Below are 22,225 nucleotides of genomic sequence, written 5' to 3'. Positions count from 1 at the left end.
TAAATTGCAATATGACATCAATTATATGTTTTAAGTCTGATCCTTCATTGATGAATGTAAGTCATTAACTATTACAAAAATATAATCAGCAGTTATTTCCTTTTTTTTTTTAAAAAAAAAAAACCAATAAAAAAATTAGCCCATTAATTTTATTTTTGGAAAAAAAAATAATGAATAAATCAAAAAAAATTTGGATGTTTTGGTCTATAATTGAACTAATTGACTAATTCTTCACTATCTTTGCCTTAGATAAGATCATGATATTTTATTTACTTAATCAAATTGGGTAATATTCTTCCTCCAAAAAATTTCTATTCAAAAAAAATAAAAAAAAAAATAAAAAAAACAAAAAATTTGGCAAAAATTAATACTATAAATTTAAATGTGAAGATATATTTAGAATTAGTAAAAAAAAAAAAAAAAATACCATGATTTAAGGAAAAGTTAATTTACGCACCTTTTTTTTTTTTTTTTTTTTTTTTTTTGTAAAGAACTATATTTTTTTTTCTTTTAACCAATTGATTTTTTTCCTTATTTTTTGAGATAATTAAGGATGGATTGTGATAAAAATATAATATGTTCTTTTAACCACTATCCTTATTTTTTCCTAACTGCTACATATGTTCTTTCGTAAAAAAAATTAATTTGCTTTTTTTTTTCTTTTTTTTTTTGAAAACCAAATTAGTTTACTTCTTCTTTAAAACAAAACTTTCTTTCAAAAAAAAAATATATTTTTTTTTACAAAAAACAAATTAATTTTTTTTTTACTTGAGATAAAATATCATAAATATTACTCAGTAATTTATTGTGTAATGTCAAATGAACAATTATCCTCTACTCGTATTTAAATTTAAGTTCTAAATTAAAATGTAGCCATATTGCCTACTATTTGATTACAAAATGATACAATATGCTCAAATGCAAATTATTCAATCTTGCAAACATTATTCTAAAATTAAGAAGGTGGGATTGTATTCGATTTAAATATAGGATGTGTTCGATTTACCTGATTTTCACTTATCTAAACTTATGAACTTATTAGACTTTATTAAAACTTATTCTAGTTGTAATTTGTATTTGGCTAACCCTTAGTAGCATAATTTAAACCTAAACTGAACTTATCTAAACTTATTACACATGAAATAAGTGAAAATAAGGTGAATTGAGCACACCCATTAAAAAAGATTAAGCACATCAAATAAGTCCAGTTCATGTTTAATAAGTTCTGATAAGGGTTGACCAAGTACAAATTAAATTACAACTAAATTAAGTTTTAATCAGGTCTAATAAGTTCAGATTAGTTAAGACAAGTTCAAATCAGTGAAAATTTGATTAATAGAACACACTCTAAGGGTCTATTTCACCTTATTTTAACTTATTTTAGGTGTTATATATAAGTTCAGATAAGTTCAGTTCAGGCTTAATAAGTTATGATCGATAAGGGTTACCAAAGTACGTATAAATTACAACTAAAATAAGCTTTACGGAGTAATAAGATCTAATAAGTTCGAATAATTCCAAGTAAGTTAAGATAAGTTCTAATCAGAGAAAATTAGGTGAATAGAACACACCCTAAGTATTATGTACTCCCTCCGTGTTTTTTTAAGTGTTACAATTTGACCGCCACATAGTTTTAAGCAATTAAGAATATTAAAGGCTCAATCAAATTAGGCATTCCTATTAAATATTATGTAGTCTCAATAAAAAAAATATTTGAAAGTTATTATAGTCAAATTAGGCAAACCTAATAAAGTATTATAAAGTCCTGATAGATTATATTTAAAGATTATTGCAAACAAATTAGGGAGCCTCATTAAGGGTCTGTTCTATTCACCTTATTTTCACTTATTTAAAGTGTAATAAGCTCATCATATAAGTTCAGTTCATGTTTAATAAGTTTTGATAAGGGTTAACCAAGAACAAATTAAATTACAACTAAATTAAGTTTTAAAAAGGTCTACTAAGTTAAAATAAGTTTAGGTAAGTTCTGATAAGTTAAGATAAGTAATAATCAGTGAAAATTGGGTGAATAGAATACTAATTTTTGTTTAATTGAATTAATCTTAGGCTTTAATTATACATCACAATGCCACTTATTTCATCCTCCACCTAGCAATCAAGCTTAGCATCGTGCTGTATATTAGTTATTCTTAAGATTTACTTATCATATATATTATAAAGTCCCAATAAAGAATATTTGAAGGTTATTACAATCAAATTAGGCAGCCTCAATTTTTTAAAATTAAGTATTATAGATCGCTGATTTCATCACTACCTATGTGTCACTTTTTTATTTAATTTTTTCCCTCCAAAATGCAAAGATAATGTCATTTTTTTTTCCTTTTTAAGCTATCCTATTTAACATAGCTTTGAAAATATATTCCATTTGAATGTTTAAATTTTTAATTTTGGGTTTTTTACACATACATATTATGCTATTTAGTTATTTACGAGTTGTTAACAATAGTTAATAATATAATTTAATTGAAATTTCCTAATTAAATATAAAAATTATGCATTTTGGGGAATTGTATATTCATATTTAATTATAAATTAGTTAAGAAAACTGAGAAAGTAGTTATTTCCTTTTAGTATATGTTAAAAGTCTATAATTCAATTCTTATTTTAAAACCGTGTATCGCACTGGGTTAATCTAGTTAGGTATTATAGAATTCCAATAAAAATATTTCCAGGTTATTATAATCAAATGAGTTAATCCCAATTAAGTATTATAGAGTTCTAATAAAGAATATTTGAAGGCATTATAATCAAATTAGGCAGTCTCAATTAAGTATTATAGAGTCCCAAAATAGAATTTTATTTGGAGGTATTATAATCAAATTAGGCAGTCCCAATTAAGTATTATAGAGTCCAAAAGAGAATATATGGAGGTATTATAATCAAATTAGGCAATCCCAATCAAGTATTATAGAGTCCAAATAAAAAATATTAGGAGCTAGTATAATCAAATTAGGCAGTTTCAACAAGTATTATAGAGTCCCAATAAAGAACTTTTGGAGGTATTATAATCAAATTAGGCAATCCCAATTAGGTATTATAGAGTCCCAAAAAAAGAATATTTAGAGGTATTATAAATAATCAAATTAGGGAGTTTCAATTAAGTATTATAGAGTGTCAATAAAGAATATTTGGAGGTATTATAATCCAATAATGAAATCTCAATTAAGTATTATATTGTAGAAGCCTAATAAAGAATATTTGGAGGTATTATAATCAAATTAGGCAGTCTCAATTAAATATTGTAAAGTCCCAATAAAGAATATTTGGAGGTATTATAATCAAATTAGTCAGTCTCAATTAAATATTATAGAGTCCCAATAAAGAATATTTGGAGGTATTATAATCAAATTAGACAGTCTCAATTAAGTATTATAGAGTCCTAATAAAGAATTTTTGGAGGTATTATAATCAAATTAGGTAGTCTCAATTAAGTATTATTGAGTCCCAATAAAGAATTTTTGGAGGTACTATAATCAAATTAGGCAGTCTCAATTAAGTATTATAGAGTCTCAATAAAGAATTTTTGGAGGTACTATAATCAAATTAGGCAGTCTCAATTAAGTATTATAGAGTCTCAATAAAGAATTTTTGGAGGTACTATAATCAAATTAGGCCGTCCCAATTTGGTATTATAGAGTTCCAAAAAAAATTAATATTTGGAGGTATTATAAATAATCAAATTAGGCAGTCTTAATGAAGTATTATAGAGTTCCAATAAAGAGTATTTGGAGGTATTAAAATAATATTATTTGTGAGATTAAGTTGCAAAAAATATTAAATATAGGTAATATATCTATTTTAATAAATTAAACCCTAATCATTTGAGGTTGCCTATATATTAATTGGAAGGTTCCATTTGAATATTACAAAATATATATATTTCAACAAAAAATTTTTTGAAGGGCAACATGAAAATATTTAATTCAAATACGCACACACCTTTTTAAATGTCTTTTTTGACTCAAAAAACAATTTTAATCTAATTTTTTGAGTCGAAAAGACATAAAAACATAAATAAAAAAAAAAAACAACCAAACTACAAATACTTGACTTGCACCAAAAAAAATATATATAATTAGACAAAATAGATGCATATAGCTTATGTTGTTCAATTGTCTTGATTCAATATTTTTTTTTTTTTGAGGGAAAGATTCAATGTATTTAGTTTGACACTAAATAATTATTTGCACTTTTTTTTGAGGAAAATAATTATTTGTATTAATTAAGTGAATGTTAATTACGAGTACTAGAAAATCCGTACTATGTAAAAAATCAATACTTAAGAAAATCCCAAAATGTATGAGTAATGCTAAATTTCAAATATTAATATAATATTTAAGCCTTTGTTAAGAGAGAATATCCTCTGTTTATAGATAGAGAATAATGGATAAAGAATCAAATATAACACTAGTGATGAATAATATTAATAAGGTTCATTTAAAACTTATATTCTCCTTACATATTAATATGAATATTCCAAAATCTGTTATGAATTATTTGTGGATATCCATTATCCTCTTTTGTATCATACCGGAACAATCTAGATCTAGAGTTTATATTCTTATCCATTCAAACCCTAATGTATTGTATTTATATATACCCCATTATATGGAATAGAAATACACTGATATATTCTCTATCAATCTCTCTTATATTTCTCCTTATTTTATAACACGTTATCAGCACCAAAGCTCTACGCAAATTGTTTAATTTAGATCCGAATTAAAGAACTCCATTGCCAAAGCTGACCTGTTGTCATCACCACTTTTGGCGGCACCATTCTCGTTACCAGCATCTCAAGCATTCTCACTTTTCAACAACGTGAAATTGAGCCTGGTACTATTAATCCTACTGATCAGGTTTTGTTTACTCGCAGTCTTCTCGATACTTCTCTCATGGGTATGATCTCTTCAATTTTTTTTTTTTTGATATTTTATTTTTTCGTGAAATGATGAATATGGTTATTTGTTCTGTATTTTGGTATCTAATAGAATTGTTCGATTTTTATTTTTGGTAATTGAATGATGAGAGATCTTATTGAAGGAACTATATGATGTTGTTAATTTTTAGGATTATTCGATTGATTCATTCACCTAAATAAATATATTGAATTTGTTCTATTAGTTTAATAGTTTAATTAATTTGTGTTCATTAGTAACTAGATTTAGATGGGGAGATTTGGGCTTTCTATTTGATGCGTTATATGTTCTTGCTTTGGTATTTAGGTTCCGTTTATAAGTTTCGTGTCCATATTCGATTATTGAACTCGCATTATCTCTTTGTTTTGTGTTGTAGTTAAATGTTAAGTTATCATTATTTTTCTCTATAATTAACGTTACATATCCTAAGTTCAGGTGTATGTGGTTACATAATTGTTGGTTTACATAATTTCTCATGATATTTTACTACCTTAAATTTTAAGAATTTTGGTGGTTTTTGATGTGTGAATAGTAATAAAGGTACGCATACATTATATACTATTTATATTAATTCATTATCAAATTGCTTTATGTAAAGAGTATGAGTATTTGGGTTCATTAGCTACCAATGATTCAAAGTAAGATGTACCAATATGAGGTCTATGACTACACTATATTATGACGCAAATTAATAATGTCCAAGTAATTAAGTGGATTAGTGGGTTTTATATTTTGTTGGAGATTGATATTGTTCAAGCAAGTGGGGTATTGATCAAACTGGTTAATTCAATGTTTTATGAATTTCATTTGTTGAATATGTTTTAATTTTGATACGGTTGTCGAGCAGTAATTACTCTCTACATGCTTATAATATTAATTGCATATAGGCCTTCACTTTTGTTTTGGTAATTTGCTATGGAATCAGTAGATATGTAACCAGTTTCAACAAAAGGCTAGGAATTAGAATTCTTATCTTTGGAGCTATACAAGATTGATATACATGCTTAACAATATTAATAAGATAATCGTTAAGCAACAGTCTATGGCTTGAATAATAGTAATAACCTTATCAGTATTATCATTTATTTGAATTATATATATGTATACACTTTTGGTTCACTAAGTAACAGTTGTATTTGTAATGGATTATAAGATAAATCAAGTAACAATATCTTGAGGAGTCTAGACATTAATTAATTATATCAAGTTATTATATCATATTAATTTTTTTGGTAGTATATACTCAAGAAATAAAAGGTATTATCAAATATATCTTTATAAGAGTCATAATTACATATGACTTGCACATATGGAGTTGGTTTTTTTTGAAGTGATCAATTTGCAAATTATATCTTCTGCACTAGTAAAGGTACGTCCAAATGTCCAATAATATAATTACGGACTCAATAGTAATGCCAAATTATTATTTTCTATAATTAATAATAGATTTGAGATTTATCATGTGAATTTCTTTCAAACAAAGCATTAAGTTAATTGTTTATTGTATCTGACAATTATTTGACCTTGAATCCCACTTGGTCACTTGGCTTTAGTGAGTATAGTATGTAGTAGGCATTCCATAACAATCATGAAAGCAATTCTATATTTGTTTGATAAATTACCTTTCTTATACATCATATTTGGTTTTATGATTAAGGTTGTTTATATTTTATTGATTAGCCAAGGGCAATTTTGTTTCAAGTACATAACATATATATTGCTTTAAAGTGCTAAACCGCTAGGATACAACTGTCAATGAACGTAATTGGGCATGAGGAACATGATAAGTGTTCTATAAGTATAATTTTATATAAGCATGTTTTTGCTAAAAGGAAAATATTACTTGATACATGACATTGCCAAAAGAATTTATGGCTTAAAAGTTGCAAGGATTTTAAAGGTTGTTGCACCCGTATGCAAGGATTAGGGGGAGATTGTATGTAACCCTTGCATATAAATAATAAAATATATTGATGGTCAGTTTGATACATACAATAACTTAAATATCAACGATTTATTTAATAAAAGTGACCATATGTTCATTAAATATTTTGAAATGATACCATCCTGAAGATGGATATAAACAAATGACATTTATCATATACTAGTTGTAAATGCTCTAATTTAAAATTGATGTCCTAAGAGTACAACATCAATTGTTGATGAACCTATAGCATGCCTGAAGCGTGATAAATCAATAGGTTCTAGAGATAATTAAGTATCTTTGAAAAGGAAAGGAGTCACTATTGACAATTACAAATTTGAGGAAGTGATAAATATCATTACATTTCTAGAGAAATCACTTTTAGTAAAGTTCATATGTTTCATGATTATATAAAAGACTCCAGAAGAGTATGAAATATCCAACAAGATTAACATGTATCAATTTTATAGTATAAACTCCAGTAGAGTATGAGTAATTATTGGATAAAATATTAATTGATTGTCTTGCCAATTGTATAAAGAAACACTTGTTGGTGTTCTAAAATCACATCACATTCATGGCCATCCATATAGTAAGTTAAATAAAGTGATCACTAGTGTTGAAAACTGACCAGAGTTCAAATTTAGAGAAGTGATTGGATGTGATAATTAAATTAGGCCATCCAGGTTTAATAATAATTACCCGTAATGGAAACCTGAAGTTTCATTTGATAATGTGTTGACGCTTTCTCAATGTTAAATATATAAAATGAATTGAATGGCAAGACGTAATATTGAGATTGAGTTATATTTGAATTGTGAGTTATAATAATTTGTATTGATGAAAATTTCAAGATTTAATGTGTTTTGATTTTTTTTTTTTTTTTTTATATAAAGGAGTAATGGCTGATAAAGGAGTAATTGCTGACCAGAAGTTCACCAAAATAACTTATATATTATTGTCAACTATCAAGTGATCAGAAGCTCACCAAATACACTATTTAAGTCTTTAACGATCCAGAAGATCATCACCTACTAGAATTACGAGCAAGTGATTTATGCTTGTATAACAATTCTTTTGATTGAGGCTATTATATGTCAGCACATATTAAATTGGAGAAGAAAGAAAAACGTACAACTGCACAACATATGTCTCCCCATTGACATTGATATCCAAAAGAGAAAATATTATTGAATATTTAATAATAAATACACATGAAATATAAAGTTAATGAATAAATGATTCTTCATCAAAATTGTTCTCCAGAAGAGATAAATTTTGATTGTGATCCTCCCAATGAAATGAATTTTAATGCAAATTTATATACTAAGTTGGTATAGAATCAGACGCCCCTATAAAAGAGATATATTACCAACTTAGGGGGAGAAGAAATAGCAAAAGTTGGGAAAATCGAAATAAATAAATAAAGAATATATATGATCCCTATAATGGTAGTTTGAAAAGTTATATATATGCCAACTTTTGTATATATATTATCAAGATATGTTGCACATTTATGATTTGATTTGTATTCAGTTATGACTCATGTTGCATAGCGTTGAAGATACATTTTGGTCATATTAATTATGTGTATACATTGAGATAAAATCTTGCCAATTGTACTTGAATCACTACACCTGAAGTGTAGGTTGTGTATGATCGGTTCCAAAATAAAGATATGTTTAATAAATATGATGTTTGGCAAGATAGTGCAGTTGACACTAATAGTGTAATAGTATATAAATACCATAGTGTATGAAATACCTTAAAGTGGTATAGATATCTGAATTATTATAATAGATGACCTATGATGTTAGAAAAGTTATGATGGTACCAATGAGAAATGTATTAAGATATCATAGTAAAATAGCATGCGGAATGTAAGTTAAAGGAATTTTATGATACCGGTACATAATGGAACCGATGAATAATATGCATATGCATAATGGAATGAAATATGGATTTTTAAATCCACAAGTAAGGGATCTGAAATATATGTACATTTTGATGTCGACATAATGATAATGATCATAAGTTTATCATAGACCTGAAGTCCAATGAAATATGGATTTTTAAATCCACGCTGTACAGTGTCTTGCATCATTTTGAGTCTTATATTCATGTACACGTGAGTCATAGGTTAATGGTTTATTGCATATGTAGGAAGTTAGATGCATTACTCATTATATAATTTGTTTAATATGTTATCATGTTTTATATATCTCATATTGCATGGATTAATTTCTTACAATGGTTGTGGTGTATGTGAATGTTCTTTCAAAATATAGCAAGACATATTTACAACTTTGATGAAAAATTAGAAAGAGATATTTATATTCCAATAGGCTTATAATTGTAATGAAATTATTGATGACACTTATATAATAACATGTTATGAATCATGTAAAAGGAGTTCATGAAGAACTTATATATGACGTATTAAATGCCCAACTCTACAAATTTTTATGTCTTGAATATTGCAATTATTATCAAACTCTTGAAAAGTCTATGTGACTACATTATTGACATCTCAGCCTGAAGTTTGAGCATATGAGAGTTAGTAGGATTTACTATTTGTATTTATCAGAGAGCTATCATGTCAATCATGAAACATCTAAATAATATCAATGGAATACTTATGCGCGAGAATGTTTTCTCATGGTCTAGAAGAACCATGATTAGCGTACATAATTACATATTTTATATTATAATTCATATGAGATTGAAGAATGACATTAATAATATCAAGTTTGTCATCAAATTATCATTAATGAATGTAAAATCAAATAATGATCACCAATATTTATTATTAACGACTTCCAGAAGAAGTCATAACCGCATGAGTTTAACCTTTTTAGTCAACTATTAAATAGAGATTTGGAATGGTGATATTAGAGATAAACACATATATGGTGAAATGAAGACACTTCACATGTTCACGTGAAGACTTGAAGAATTGAAAATGCAACTTCAGCTTAGGAGAGTCGAAGATCAACAAGTGATATTTTACCAACTTATTAGAAGATATCCAACATATTGGATTCATTGTTGCGACACTAGAAGATCTCAAGTTATGTATTTATCAGGGGGAGAAAATACGCGCTGCACTCTTTTTCCCTTGACCATGGTTTTGTCCCAAATTGGGTTTTCCTGGTAAGGTTTTTAATGAGGCAGCATCTCGAGCGTATTACGAAGAATGATGTACTCTTTTTCCTTCACTATGTTTTTATCCACAGGGTTTTTCGTAGTAAGGTTTTAATGAGGCACAATCTTCGATAATGGACATCCAAGGGGGAGTGTTATGAAATATTTGTGGATATCCATTATCCTCCTTTGTATCATACCGGAACAATCTAGATCTAGGGTTTATATTCTTATCCATTCAAACCCTAATGTATTGTATTTATATATACCCCATTATATGGAATAGAAATACACTGATATATTCTCTATCAATCTCTCTTATATTTCTCCTTATTTTATAACAAAATCTAAATACTTATAATTAGGGGTGAGCAAAATATCAGGGTACCCTGAATCGGAACCGGAACCTGTTGAGAACCGCTGGTTCTGGAACCGAGACCTGTATAAGAGGTTCCGGTTTCGGGTAGCAAACTGGAGAACTTGTTGTAACAGGTTTCGGTTCAGGTTCTCAATTTTTTGGAACCGGAACCTATAGGGTACCCTGTACCTGATAAAAGTATCACTTAATTTCAAATTATACACTAATTCTTACTCAATTTTTAAATAATAAATATCAAAATTAAAATTATAAAAATATATATTAAATTTGTTAGACAACTACTATTAGTTTGTCTTATTTGCAAGTTGCAAACATTATAAATTAGTGACCAACCAGTTTTTTAATAAAAAATCTGCAAAAAAGTTAGTGAGTATATTATAATACAGGATACCCTAAATCAGAACCGGAACCGGAACCTGTAGGTTCTGGTTTCGGTTCCCAATTTCCAGGAACCTGTTCAACAGGTTCCAGTTCCGGTTCCCATTTTGAGGAACCTGTTGCAACAAGTTCCGGTTCCTGGAATTTTTACAGGATACCCTGTTATGCTCACCCCTACTTATAATCAAATTTAGAATTACTTTTTTTGTTCAAAAAAATAATAATAAATTCAGAGTATCTTTTAAAATTAAATGTCAACCTTAATTTGAGAAAAAATAATTATACTACATATTTTTTTTATATACTACATATTCATAAATTGAAAAAAAGAAAATTATATTGAAAAAAAAAAAAGATAAGTAAAGAAAGATTTAGTCAAAGATAACTAATTAACCCCACCCCCAAATCACGAAGTACTGATTTATTTATTTATTTACACACTAATTACATCGATCTGCGCGTGTTTTTGTCATGAATTTCTAACTTTATACATTTTTCAAGAGTAAATTCAATGCTTAAATATAGCCCTAAGGGCTATGTATAGCATTACCCATTTATTTATATGTATTTTGATAAGCATTTTTATTTTTTCAATGAAGGTACAGGGCTAATTAATTTTTTATAAACCCCACCCCCAAATCACAAAGTACTGATTTATTTATATGTATTTATTTATATGCATTTTGACAAGCATTTATTTATTAATTTTTTTAAATAACACCAATTTCTCTTTTTCCTAAATTATGGTTGTATGGTTTTAGCTAAAATATTTAGATTGATTATATAATCTCAAAAAAGATTTTTTTTTCGTATAAAACCTTTTGATATTTCTTCAAAAAAAATATCCTTTCTATACAAAATGCGAAATGCTAAAATCATGGAAGTTTTTCAACTTATCTTTACGAATGAATTTTGGATGAAAAATAAGGTTAAAAATTAATGATGAAGTACGCCATGAAAGAAGGTTGAAACTATTAATATGAGTTCTCATCTAAAAATAATTGTTAACTATTTTATAATTGACTTGGATGGTTTTTTATAATATTGTAAATTGGGGGAAAAAAATTAACCTTCTAAAAGTATGAAAACAAACAACACTTTGTCGACTGGTTGCTGACTGGTCATGACTTAAATGATATGTAAATTAAGTTTTTAATTTTTTTTGAAAATGTAATATTCAAAGGCTAAGATTAAGCAATAAAAATAATAAACGACTTAGATTTAATTTCTTATCATAGTCGTCCGTAGTCGACGACTACGGTAGAACCATCCCTGTTGATATCTTTGATTTATTCTATGTTTAGTTTTTTCTATTAAAAAAAAAAAAAAAAGATGTAGTTTGTCTTTTTTTTATTTAGAAAATGTTAGCCGAGTAATTTTATTAAATTAAATCAATCCACGCCCAAATTAAATAAAACTTTGAGGAATAATTTGAACCCTAGATAACACATATTGATCCAATGAATTAAATGCACCAAGTTCGACCTTAATTTATATTTTCTTTTAAAAGAACCTTAATCTGATTACGTTATCAAAAGTGAAAAGCCTACGTTCCATGCATACGTTGACCTACATTCTTAAAGGAAAAAATCAAAAGACATCAACAGATAATGATATCCATGCATATGTTATACTCGATAGTTAAACAACCTACATTCATTATTTAAAAGTTATTCCTTCTTTTCCAAATTTTCAAGAGAATAAAGTGGCAATACATATCATGTTCCATTGAAATGTTTATAATAGTTGTTGAAATATGACTATCATAATATTTTAATGATTATAGGGTTCATAATTGACATATATATCTCTAAATAATAAACTATTTTATTATATTTTTCGTATAAAATAGCATTATCAGAATTTTTTTTTATATAAAATATTTTGTCTCATTTATATAATTATTATTATTATTTCTTAGTTTCTCAAAAAATAATTATTTTATGTTGGATTAAACTTTTAAAAAATTATATTTACGTTGCCATTTTAAGAGACTAATTATATCCAATATATAGTTCCAAAGTTTGCTTAGAATAGGGGAGATTCAGTACGAGTTAATGGATATTATAGGGGATCCATTAACAAGATCATTAGTGATTAGTCAAGGGGGCCATTGCATCAGTCCCAGACTCTGATCCAGAAGCTTTAAGGCAATATCTTAGCGCATAAATGAAGGATAGACTCAGACTAACATAAGATCAAAGATTCAAAGAAGGGGGTATAAGGAAAAGATAAAATATACATATAAGAAGTATATAATATAGAATTTTACAATTACTTTGTTGTTACGAAACATGTAAAGTGGGCTATGTACATACCCTTTATTATCACAAATTTATAAATAATTGTGTTGGACATTGAAATAAATCGAGAGCTTAGAAATAAGTATTAAGAACCCAGAAGTAGCTAAAGATGGATATCAAGCTGTGCCAAAGATTCGCTTCATCCGCATAACTTCCTTACGACTCAAAAGTGTAATATCCTGGGCTATGCCAGCAGGTAAATTCCCAGCAAATAAAGCGGTAGGAGTGAGTTGTAATGCAGGGTTTGCACCATTCAGACTGACATAGGCAGTAGCCGGAGTTTTACCAACGTTAATTTGGAAGTGAAGCATGGCCTGTGGAAACACCATGACATCACCAACCTCTAATCTTTTATAGTATGCGGTGTTGTTGGTATCAATAAACCCTGCTATGATTGAGCCTTTCACTAAAAGAAGAACTTCTGACGTACGATGGGAGTGTACTGGGATCACTCCTCCTACAGCGAAGTCTAACCTAGCCATAGATATACCTAAACCATTAAAAGCCGGGAACACATCAGAAAATGCTAGTGTCACATTGTTCCCAAATACGTTATTGGGTGTTTTTTCACCACGGAAACCTGTGTAAACAAAATCATCAGTTGTGACTTCAGCAGGATCTTTGCAAGCATATCCTTCAGGCCCTCTAGGAAGACTAAGATCTCCAACACAAAAGTCGAGTTCTATAGCATGTGAGAGAGACGATAGGAGACAAAAGACAAAGAAAAACGAAAGGTTTCTCATTTTGTTAGAAGCTAGAAATAGGTGGTACAAATGGTGGATTAAATGAGAGAAGTAAAAGGTAGGTGGTATAGATGGTTTGATTGTATTTTCTTTGCGGCAATCGACACCCTTTATATAGTATTGGTTGAGCATGCAAGTTTACGCGGCTTAAAAGAATAATAATTGATGCATGCGATAATGTTAAGAGGAATTTGACTATTTGAGAGATCCACTTGTTTAACCAATTCATGTTTTTTTAAGTATCATTTTATTGACTAAAAGTTTCCATTTATAAAAACCGTTGAAATTGTTTATTAATAGGTTATTTTTTCTTCGTTGATTAAATAGGTTTAATAGATTTTAGCAAGATTTAATTAAGGGACTGTTTAGTTCTTCAAAGGGAAAGGGAATGACTTAAACAAAGGGAACGGATCGGAAAAGAATAGAATGTAATTCCCTTTGTTTTGCAATGTTGTTTGTTTTATACAATAATCAAATCACAACCACCATAAAAACTACCAATTCACTTTTCCTTTCCCTTTTTCTCCGGCCACTGTGAATATCCCAACCTTCCAGTCACCCCACCGTAACCAATCGCCGCCCCTCTCCCTCCCCACAGTCGACAAGGACAACCGTTGCAATCGTGGCCGTATGAAGGGGAGGTTGCAGTTCGACGACGTGGGTGGTGGGGAATCTTGGTTCGGGGGTGGGGAATCTTGCGCCTAGGGTGTTTGGCTGGGCATTTTAGGGGAGAAAAGAGGGTTTTTTAGGTTTTAGCGGGGACGGGGGAAGGTTTCGGGGGTGGCGAAAGGTGGGGAAGGGATGTTGGTGCAGTGGTTGGTTTTCCGGTGGTGTGGGTAGGTAGGTGGGTGGTCTGGTGGTTGCTAAAGAATGGGAATGGAAATACCTAGGGGGTGAGGAATCAACTTAGAGGGATTTGGGGGAATGAAGAGGGTAAAGGGAATGGAAAAAAGACCTAACAAACGACAACAAAGGGAGTGAGGGCAGTTGATTCCCATTCCCTTTGATGAATACCCCCAACCAAATGACCCCTAAAAGTAATGATATATATTGTCGTCCTTACAGCTGTAATTAATACTTAACCCTTACGTTTCCGAATGCTATTGGTTCATAACAATTTGATTTTAGCATTGTTCATTTATTAAATTTTACTACATTTATTTTACTAGAATGTATATACTCGTTTTTTTAGTAGGAAATTAGCAAAAGAATAACGTATCTCATTTTTACAACAAAAAATAGTTGTTCAAAATTCGATACATTTTTCTTACGCAAAACGAGGCACTTGCGTTATTTTTATGCTAATTTCGAGCTCAATTCAGATCCTTTAAAACTTAAATGGCCTCTTAAGCGTTGATAGAATATTTTTCAATATGTAAACCGATGAAAAAGTTAAATCGGACTGTAATTTACATTTTATAAGAACTTTTGGCTGCAATTTGCAATTTTTTTTAAATGGCTGTAATTTGCAAAATACTAACTTTAAATAAATGCAATTTGCAAATTTTCTTTTTTTTAGTAATACATAATTGCAATGTAAAATATATATTGGCATGTATTTATGTTAGTCAATCTATAATGAGTGTTTAAGAACACAAGGAGTAATATATTATTATTACTTATTAATTAATGAAATACAGGGTACTTAAATTAGGATTACATGACAAAATTACACGTAGGGTTATTATTTTCTTTTACCTAGTTATTAAAAAAAAAAAAAAAAAAAAAAAAAAAAAAAATCAGTTTTTAGGCTTGAATGTATTTTTTTTGGTATTATGCTTAAAATATATCCGTAATAGTGCTAGTACAATATTAGTAATCCCCCGTCAAAAAAATAATAATAATAATAATATTAGTAATGTAGCTTGACTTTCCTCTTGAAAGATGCTTCATATGATTTAAATCATTTAATAGTAATTTTTTTTCTGTATTATTAATTTGTCACCGGCATTCAGCCCCACAAAGTTGACTAAATACATGATAATTGAGACTAGAATTATTTAAAAAAACAAATTGCCTGATGTCTGGTCTTATATTCAACTATTCAAGATATGTAGACCTTGTAACAAGCAATGCTACATTTCAAATTATGTACAAGAGATTACGCAATAATAATGTATTAATTTGGCTAATTGTTTTCTTTTTCGGGGTCACTTAGCTTGGTAATTATAAAATCTTTCAAGTTACATTTTTTTAATGATTAAAAGTTAGTCTTAAAATGAATAAAAGCCACACCATGGCCAATATATATATTAATATATAAAATTTACCCTAATACAAAAAAATAAAAAAAAATAAAATAATTATATACTTCTGATAATACACTCTTTAAATAATTGAAAATCAGAGAGTGAGGGGTATATAGCTTAATTATTGGTTAGAATTATCCTCTCGATTCCAGGAATGTTAAAGGCCAATTCTCATCACTTGATCATGTAATTTCTTCCGCAAAAAACTTTTTTTTACGCCTGGTTTACACTAATATTAGTGTACATCGAGCAATATAAGGGTAACTTTTAGCTAATTTTAGGGTAACTTTTTACCTTTTTTGGGTAACTTTAAACATAATACAATTTTTATATAAATAGATAACAAGAAAAGTTTTATAAAGTTAATTTAATTACATTCAATCACTAATAACTGATTTTTTGTCATTTAAAATGTGATTCTTTACTAATAAAGAGTACATAATTTTTATTTGTATTGGGTTACTTTTATGCATATTAATTGGTTTATTCATTTCAAGGATAACTTTTGCTCATTTTAGGGTAACTTTATATTGGATGTACAATATTTTATTGTACATACACGATTTTTTTAAAAGTTTATCATTTCTTCCAAACCAAAAAAAAAAAAAAAAAAAAAATCAAATCTCAAATGCATGAGATTTGAGTAGGTGTTTTCGGGGTTGTGGTTGAATCACTCTACAATCATATAAAAGATTAATAATATTTAATTTCTATTACTGATGTTCACATCAGGATTTGGATTTCATTTTAGCTACCAACTAGGTTAACTCCCGTGCTATGCACAGTAATAATTAAACTTTATAACAAAAATTATACAGAATGATGTTAAAAAATATTTGTAACAAAATAATACTTAAGGATACTGATGGTTAAAGTTATGTCTCGACAAATGTGCAAATCCAACTATAACATATAAAAAAAACGGAGCAGTATAATATAATAAAATAATTTTGTTTGGTTGTTCTTACAAACATTATGCATAATTTTAAGATTTATACAAAGTATGCTATCAAAATATTTTTTTCTATTTTTAATTAAAATAAATTTTAAGTTGGAGGAAAAAAATTGATAATATTATAATAATCTTGGATAATGATATACGAAGTATTTCAATACCTTAATTTTAATCTATGTTGCTATATTTGTAACTAAAAGATTCCTAGTATATAAAATATATATTACAAAAATAATAATAAAAAAATTAATTGAGTATGATTGGATTAAATGTGTTGTCAAAATGGAAATAATTATTATTGTAGGTTATAAATTGGAAGTCATTCAAATTTGGCAATAAATAAAGAAAAAAAAAGGCGGGAAATTTTTTAATGACATCATGACAAGTGTCACTTTAGGTTCGCTTTTAGTATAGGTTAATTGATTATTGTGAGTGTTTATTTAAGGAAAAATATTGTGTAGAATGGACTCACGTGAGTCCAATCATACAAAAAAAAATTTGTTAGAAATTAGATAAAATGGTCAGATATTAGATAATAAGTATCAAAAATTAGATAATAAGGAGTTAGTATTATATAAACCTGGATCGTGTACTCCATACCAATTATGATTGAGTTATTTTGCCTAAACCTTATGTTATTTTGCTTAAATCTTGTGTTATTTTGCTTAAACAGTATGTTATTTACTTATTTACTTCAACATGTATAAAAAAAAAGCATGCAAGAACGAAATAACATGTACTTAATTAAAAAAATATCATATATATAAATTGAAATAATAAGAAAATCCTATCAAAATAACATGAATTTTATAAACTTGGAGTACAATCGATGTTGAATATAAAAAAAATAAAAAAAAAAATATTCGTATATGAAAGTATAAAATAATATGAACTTATTTCAAAATAACATATATATAAATCAAAATAATAAGAAGTTAACATCAAAATAACTTAAATTTTATAAACCTGGACTACCATGCATGGTACTCCAGGAGTAACATAGAAATTACGGATAATAAGTGTCAGAAATTAGATATTATTGGTCAGGTATTAGATAAAAAGTATAAGAAATTAAATAATATTGGTCTGATATTAGATAATAAGTATCAAAGATTAAATAATAAGTGTCAAAATTAAAAAATATTGATCAGATATTAGAAAATATTAATCAGATATTAGACATATAGTCGGTAAATACACAGCTGCTGCAGTAGAAAGCCTTACTGCATTTAGTGATCTGAAAACCAGCAACAGACCTTCATAACCAAGGGATTATTATGCACTGTGAAATCAAGTGATGAGCAAATGAAGGTCACGCTACCATCTCAACCACGTTTGCTGTTTGCACGAAGGACTAAGAGAAAATGAAAATTTTCCATCAACAATCAAATACAGAGCATGGACCAAGGTAGTAACAGATTAAACAAGGGTGCACATCAAAACTTGAACAGAAAGAATTAACATTTGAAGCAAGGGTGGAGTAGTGACTAAGAGTTGTTTGATTGGTGCGTGCTGTGTGCGATGGATAAAGCAGCAAGTAAGGGTTTTGGCTAGGCGAGTGGTGGACAGTACTACGGGTAAGGAGTTGGGGATGGGAGGGGGAAGGTGGTCATTGGCCACCGGCAAATGTCTAGGTATTGGTAGTGGTAGTGGGTGAGGAATGGGTGTGTATGCATTATAAACGGGACTCACGTGAAACGGTCTCACGCAAAACCTTCTCTTATATTAAAGGGTACCTCCTCAACTCTCTTCGATCTCTGTCTTTGAGGGGTTTTTGGCTGTCTTTTGCGCCAAAAATAATCTAAATTCTTCAAAAAATAAAATATTTTCGATCCTTATTATTTTATTCAATTTAGTTTTTTGTTTTCTTGCTTTGTTCTATCCTTCTAGGAGAGTCTTCTGTCCAATTTCTTGGAATTTTGGTTTTAACCTATGGATGAGATTTTTTTTTTTTTTACGATTTTCATTATTGGGAAGGTGATTTGGATTCGCATAGTCCAGGTCAGGTTTAGGTCTTGTCATCAGCTTTATAATCAAAACATACATCACTGCATAATGTGAAAGTTTAACTAGCTCACTCTACTTGAGAAGATAAAAATACATCAAAATCAATGCTCACATCAAACTTGAAGCTAGCGTTGGAGTATGAGCTATGCCGAAATTGCAAAAAAGTTATGATTTTGATTGTTAGAGTGATGGTCTTTTCTCTAAATTTGTGGTTTATATATGTATATTATCAATGTAGATGTCATGTGACTAATAATTATTAATAAAAATATTTTCTAGTTTTAAAAAAATTATCTACTTATATATATAGATGTTTCATTTATTCCATTTTCATATTTTGGTGTCAATGTTTATTGAAAATATGGGTATGGGCTACATTTTCCATCAAGAGAAAAAGTCTACAAAATTTCATACCAAAAGCATGTAACAAAATGATTATGGGTCTCACTCTAATACATGTTAAATATGGGTTTGGGTCGCACCGTCTCTAAGGGATAATCCGCTTTACGAGTTCAAGAAGATTCCATCATAATATCATATTGTAATTAAAGGATTAGACTCTTAGCCTTTAAACAATATTTAATACTACTATACAAGAAAAGGATTGACCTAGTTCCGATGGATATATAGCTTCCAAGGACCTGACCCTTTAACATGGTATCACAACTGGGTATATGGGAGATCATGCCACATCCACACTTTAAACTGATCAAAGAACTCCTATGTAAAGGGGTGTGATAGAGTATATAAGTCGATCTTAGGATTCAATTCAACCATCATTTAAGATTTTGGATATCGTTATCTGTTGACGTCTTTGATTTATTCTATGTTTTTTTTTTTTTTTTTTTTTTTATAAAAAAAAAAAAAAAAAAAAAAAAGAGATTAAGATTGTCTTTTTTTTATTTTTTTAAGGAAATGTTAGCCGAGCAATTTTATTAAATTAAATCAATCCCCGCCAAAATTAAATAAAAACTTAGAGGAATAACTTGAACCCTATATAACACATATTGATCCAATGAATTAAATGCGCCAAGTCTGGCCTTAATTTATATTTTTTTAAAAAGGACCTTTATCTAATTACGTTGTCAAAAGTGAAAAGCATACATTAAATGCATACGTTGACCTACATTCTTAAGGGAATAAATCAAAAGACATCAACATATAACGATATCCATGCATATTTTATACGCGATAGACTCATATTAACATAAGATAAAAAATTCAAGAAAGGGAGTATAAAGAAAAGATAAATTATACTTATTAATCTTGAGAACATATAATTAGAAGTATAAAATATAAAATTTTACAATTACTTTGTTGTTACAAAACATGTATAGTGGGATATGTATGTACCCTTTATTATCACAAATTTATGAATAATTGTGTTGGACATTGAAATAAATCGTGAGCTTAGAAATAAATATTAAGAGCCCAGGAGTAGCTAAAGATGGATATCAAGCTGTGCCAAAGATTCGCTTCATCCGCATAACTTCCTTACGACTCAAAAGTGTAATATCCTGGGCAATGTCAGCAGGTAAATTCCCAGCAAATAAAGCGGTAGGAGTGAGTTGTAATGCAGGGTTTGCACCATTCAGACTGACATAGGCAGTAGCCGGAGTTTTACCAACGTTAATTTGGAAGTGAAGCATGGCCTGTGGAAACACCATGACATCACCAACCTCTAATCTTTTATAGTATGCGGTGTTGTTGGTGTCAATAAACCCTGCTATGATTGAACCTTTCACTAAAAGAAGAACTTCTGACGTACGATGGGAGTGTACTGGGATCACTCCTCCTACAGCAAAGTCTAACCTGGCCATAGATATACCTAAACCATTAAAGGCCGGGAACACATCAGAAAATGCTAGTGTCACATTGTTCCCAAATACGTTATTGGGTGTTTTTTCACCACGGAAACCTGTGTAAACAAAATCATCAGTTGTGACTTCAGCAGGATCTTTGCAAGCATATCCTTCAGGTCCTCTAGGAAGACTAAGATCTCCAACACAAAAGTCGAGTTCTATAGCATGTGAGAGAGACGATAGGAGACAAAAGACAAAGAAAAATGAAAGATTTCTCATTTTCTTAGAAGCCAGAAATCGGTGGTACAAATGGTGGACAAAATGAGAGAAGTAAAGAGGTAGGTGGTTCAGATTGTTTGATTGTAATTTTATTGCGGCAATCGACACCCTTTATATAGTATTGGCTGAGCATGCAAGTTTACGCGGCTTAAAAGAATAATAAATGATGTATGCGATAATGTTAAGAGGAATTTGACTATTTGAGAGATCCACTTGTAAAACCAATTCAATTTTTTTTAAGTATCATTTTATTGACTCAAAGTTTTCATTTATAAAAACCGTTGAAATGGTTTATTAATATATATATATATATATATATATATATATATATATATATATATATATATTTCTTCGTTGATTGAACAGGTTTAATAGATTTTTGCAAGATTTAATTAAGTGTAATGATATATACCGGCGTCCTTAACGCTGTAGTTAATACGTAACCCTTACGTTTCTGAATGCTATTGGTTCATATCGGTTTGATTTTGGCATAGTTCATTTATTAAAATTTTACTACATTTATCTTACTACAGTGTATATATATACTCGTAATTTTTGTAGGAAATTTGCAAAAAAATAACGTAAGTGCCTCGTTTTTACAGGAAAAAATAATTGCCCACAAATCAATACATTTTTGTTACGTGAAATGAGATACTTACATTTTTTTTTTCTAATTTCGAGCTCAATTCAGATCCTTAAAAGCTTAAATGGCCCCTTAAACCTTAACCGAATATTTTTCGATATCAAAAGTTAAATCGAACTACAATTTACAATTTATAAGAAGTTTTGGCTGCAATTTGCAATTTTTTAAATGACTGTAATTTGCAAAATACAAACTTTAAATCACTTCAATTTGCAAATTTTCCTTTTTAGTAATACATAATTGCAAAGTAAAATATATATATATGTTAATCAATTTATAATGAGTATTCAAGAACACAGGGAGTAATATATTATTATTACCTATTAAACTAGGGCTACAAGACAAAATTACACATAGGGTTAATTTAAGTAATTATTAATAAAACATTTTCAGTTTTTAGGCTTGAATGTACTTTTTTGGTATTTATTATTAAAGTATTATACTTAAACTATATCCGTAATAGTGCTAGTACAATATTA

The 22,225-nt window shown here is 28.6% G+C and overlaps 2 protein-coding genes and 1 long non-coding RNA gene across 3 annotated transcripts; 1 reads left to right on the top strand and 2 right to left on the bottom strand.

The window, feature by feature from the left end:
- Nucleotides 1–4,809: 4,809 nt before the first annotated feature.
- On the top strand, nt 4,810–10,320 carry LOC145634522 (uncharacterized). The gene is made up of 2 exons (XR_014113425.1): nt 4,810–4,920; nt 9,738–10,320. It is a non-coding gene; the product is annotated as an uncharacterized LOC145634522 (long non-coding RNA).
- Nucleotides 10,321–12,986: 2,666 nt separating this feature from the next.
- On the bottom strand, nt 12,987–13,878 carry LOC145634521 (auxin-binding protein ABP19a-like). Its single transcript, XM_081685945.1, has one exon. It carries the CDS (start codon nt 13,809–13,811, stop codon nt 13,185–13,187), a length of 627 nt encoding a protein of 208 aa, XP_081542071.1. The 5' UTR covers nt 13,812–13,878; the 3' UTR covers nt 12,987–13,184.
- Nucleotides 13,879–20,302: 6,424 nt separating this feature from the next.
- Nucleotides 20,303–21,183, bottom strand: LOC145634520 (auxin-binding protein ABP19a-like). Its single transcript, XM_081685943.1, has one exon. The coding sequence runs from the start codon at nt 21,101–21,103 to the stop codon at nt 20,477–20,479; it is 627 nt and encodes a 208-aa protein (XP_081542069.1). The 5' UTR covers nt 21,104–21,183; the 3' UTR covers nt 20,303–20,476.
- Between the last annotated feature and the right edge of the window lie 1,042 nt (nt 21,184–22,225).

The sequence above is a fragment of the Chenopodium album genome, chromosome 6, assembly GCF_948465745.1.
Source record: "Chenopodium album chromosome 6, dcCheAlbu1.1, whole genome shotgun sequence".
NCBI lineage: Eukaryota > Viridiplantae > Streptophyta > Magnoliopsida > Caryophyllales > Amaranthaceae > Chenopodium > Chenopodium album.
The sequence above is the reverse complement of the archived record's forward strand: the minus strand, read 5'-3'. Positions and strand labels throughout refer to the sequence as shown.

Bases quoted from the DNA above. Each gene is read 5' to 3' on its own strand.
- LOC145634521 (XM_081685945.1), bottom strand. From the start codon at position 13,811: ATGAGAAACCTTTCGTTTTTCTTTGTCTTTTGTCTCCTATCGTCTCTC.
- LOC145634520 (XM_081685943.1), bottom strand. From the start codon at position 21,103: ATGAGAAATCTTTCATTTTTCTTTGTCTTTTGTCTCCTATCGTCTCTC.